General features: G+C 34.8%; 1 protein-coding gene across 1 annotated transcript in view; it reads left to right on the forward strand.

Moving 5' to 3' along the window:
- Positions 1-2,542: 2,542 nt before the first annotated feature.
- LOC107703937 (cilia- and flagella-associated protein 45-like) overlaps positions 2,543-3,776 on the forward strand; it is a gene marked incomplete at its 3' end in the record, with an annotated part of 4,168 nt that continues 2,934 nt past the window's right edge. The window contains exon 1 of the mRNA XM_016506751.1: positions 2,543-2,676. Coding sequence (XP_016362237.1) covers positions 2,674-2,676 — 3 coding nt within the window. The remainder of the gene's footprint in view (positions 2,677-3,776) is intronic.

The raw sequence follows: 3,776 nt of genomic DNA on the forward strand, positions 1-3,776 counted from the left end.
CCGATCATTGCCACGGACAGTAAACATAAACCTGGCGATGTCCACGTTCTCCACTCCTTGGTCAGCTCTTACCCTGTTTTTGAAAGATCAGCTTAAATGTGTGATATGAATAAATAATGGTCAAAAATGGATTTGAATTTTAAATTGATTCTCAATTATTGAAATGACTAGACTATTCCTTAGGTTTCATGTTTCATACCTGTTTTTATATTCTAATGCAAATAGGTATTGGTGTTGCCGTGTTGTTTATACATGACTAATTATTGAATAAAAATAAAAAAAAACTATTCCTAAGGTCACGACTTAACAAGCGGTAATGTGTTGAAAATGACCAATCACAGGAGCGGAGACATCTGACATTTGATCCCCGCCTCCAAAGTCTCAAAAGTCAACTTGACGAGCGAGCAGGGGTTGAGCAGTTGAGCGGGCATAGAGATGGTTGAGCGAGCGCTACTTAGCGCCATTCTCGCGAGAGTGCATTTTTGCACGCGGATAGTAGGCTTGTTTGAGATGCACCTTGCCTTGCCTGAAATGAAGGCGAGAGTAGGCGGATTCCTTTTTGAAGTGTATTCTGACAGTTTAAAGTCCTCTGAACTTCCTACAACGATGACTCAAGGTGTAATCTGTCTAATTCCTAAACCCAAGAAAGATTTACTGCTTATTGTTTGTTGAATAATGTTTACAAAGTATTTGCTCTTGTTTTTGCCCAAAGATTTAAATTAGCATTAGATTCAATAATTGATGAAAATCAGTCTGGGTTTATGAGGAAAAGACATATATTTTAATAATATCAGACTTATTTTTGATCTTATTGATTACTCTGATCTCATTAAAGAGGATAGTTTTATATTGTTTTTAGATTTTTTTAAAGCCTTTGATACCGTCGAGCATCCTTTTATTTTTTATTGGTTAGAACGTTTTGGGTTTGGGCGCTATTTCAGCAATGCCATGAAAACTCTTTATGTGGGTGCACGGCAATAGTTCAGTTAAATTAAGTCAAGGCACCACACAAAGATTTTATCTGAAAAGAGATGTGAGGCAAGGTTGCCCAGTTTCAGTTTATCTTTTTCTTATTGTTGCTCAGGTGTTTAGTCATTTTATTAAATCAAGTGAGTTAGAAGGAATTCAAGTTGAAGGGAGAAGTGTCCTGATAAGTCAGTTGGCCGATGACACGGCTCTTTTAAAAAAAAAATGCTCGTCAAATTCAGTCGGCTATCAAAATTATTGAAAATTTTTCCAGTGCTTCGGGTCTTTGCTTGAATTTACAAAAATGTTAATTGCCTGCGTTGAAGAGTTGCCATAACAAATCCATTTGTAATATTCCCGTAAAGGATGCTCCAATCTATTTAGGTATGGCTATTTCCAAAAATGAACAGGACAGAATCTCACTAAATTTTAATCCTGTAATCAAAAAAGTAAAGAGCAGATTTAATATTTGGTTACAGAGGGATTTATCTCTTAATGGTCGTGCTCTGCTGGCTAAAGCGGAAGGTATCTCTAGGCTTACCATGTTGCTTCCTCAATTCATTCAGATAGTAAAATAAATAAGATAATTGATCAAACAATGTTAAATTTTTTGTGGAAAAACCGTATGCATTATATTAGAAAATCTGTTGTAGTTAATTCATATAAAAATGGGGGTCTTGATTATTTAGATTTTTCTATCTTAAATAACACTTTCAAAATTAACTGGTTGAAGTATTTTTTGAAAAACCCTTCTTCTGTATGGAATACAGTATCTACTACTGTTTTTGACCAACTTGGTGGTTATTTGGTATATTTAAGTTATTGTGATTTAACAAGGCCTTTTTTTCATTTATTTTATTTTATTTGTTGCTTTTATTAACTATACATGTGTGTATATATATGTACTTTTTATGTTTTTTTGTGTATACCCTTGGCACTTTTGTTTTGTATTTGTAGTTCAAGCATGAATAATAAAAAATAAAAAAAAACAGCAGAAAACATGTTTTTTGCAACAAATGTTTTTTTTTTTAACATAAATGCAAAAGGAAAACTTGAAATCGCATCATATGACCCCTTTAATGTTGCCTAGAAAGGGGTGGCTCAACTTCCCCGCAGGCTCAAATCACCCAGCTCTCCCCTATGCTGTTATCAGATTTGAAAAACATATGTTTTCCCTATAGAACACAATGTGGTTTTAAGTTTACATAATACTTTATAAAATACAGATTGCTTCTTGCAGCTTTACAGTAATAAACATTTAAACTATTACAGCTTAAAGTTCAATTATAAAGCAACTCTGCTGTTCACCTCTGGCTTTACCGTCCCTCCCATAGACGCTGCAAGAAACACCCTCGCATTAGCGTTAATTAGTTTATTTGTATTATTATTTTTTTGTAATTGATGCAAAGGTGATACAATAAGCATATACAGTGTTATAAATGTATATAAATTTTTACAACCTTTCGAGGATTTACGATGCTGATGACGCGTCGTCACACAGTCTTGTGAAAAGGGTCCATACAACACATCATACTGGCTGTAACCCCAGTAACCACGTCTCCATGGAAACGTTCCCAACAAAACACAGCTGTGTGTCGGGTTTATTGCAAGTAGCTGTGGTCAACACCGGCGGCACTGTTGTTTTTTTAACACTATTTGTATCCCGGTCATTACGTCTGGCAGCTTTTTCACTAAAGCTCAAACAAAATGGTAAGTGCTTTTTAAAACGAAACCCTAAATTATGGTCAGAAACAATTAACTGTTCGCTTTGCAATTTACGTTGGGGTTCAGGGTTCAGAACCGGACACATTTTTGAAGTACGAAAACCTATACGTTAAAGTTTCCTGCACTCATGGACCGATACTATCATCGTAATAAAATGTTCTGACGCTGTTATTTACTATATATTATGTAGTATATCTTATGGTTATTTTTAGTGAATCAAAAATGAACCGTTTAACAGCTGGAACTAACTGTTGTATGTGTATATGTGTATTCCCTACTTTAGTCCCCTCAAGGATAGTAATACCAGTCATTTTTGACATCGTGGGGACTTACACAGCTTATAAATCATAATAAATTAAGTATTTTGAATGCAGAAAGTTTTCTGTGAGGGGTAGGGGTAGGGTTAGGGTTTTATTACTGTTTCAACTTTGGAATCTATGGATTGTGTCCATAAAACATGGAAATCTGCACTGGTTTAGGTAGTTTATGAGGACACAAATTCAATTCAATTCAAGTTTATTTGTATAGCACTTTTCACGATACAAATCGTTGCAAAGCAACTTTACATAAAATTAAGTTTCTACAATATTTAGTGGTAGCTTATCAGTGGTGATGTCAGTTCCCTTTCATGGGAACTTCGAACTGCGTCCGGGTTGGCATCATCTGAGGTCCTCTGAGGGGCAGAAACAGAGAAACAAAGAAAGCCATAACTAGCCTAGATGCTGTTCCAACCAAGCAAATGTATTTGTTTAACCCAAGCTAAAGAATAATCATGTGCATTTGATCATAACTGCAGTACAAGATTATGAGATGCATTATTTGAATGCTTGGCCAAAGAGATGTGTCTTTAATCTAGATTTAATCTAAGATGGAAGAATGCTGTTTTTGTAACATGGGAAGACTAGAAATATGATTTTCAAAAGACAAGTTGCTATCTAATATAACACCCAGATGTTTGACTGTAGATGAAGTAACAGTAAATCCTTCTAGTTGAAAATTGTAATCCAAGAGATTCTGCGTACTGTCTTTTGGTCCAATAAGTAATATCTCTGTCTTATCCGAATTTAATAAGAGAAAATTATTGG

This window comes from Sinocyclocheilus anshuiensis, unplaced genomic scaffold (assembly GCF_001515605.1).
Source record: "Sinocyclocheilus anshuiensis isolate Anshui unplaced genomic scaffold, SAMN03320099.WGS_v1.1 scaffold2335, whole genome shotgun sequence".
Taxonomy (NCBI): Eukaryota; Metazoa; Chordata; class Actinopteri; order Cypriniformes; family Cyprinidae; genus Sinocyclocheilus; species Sinocyclocheilus anshuiensis.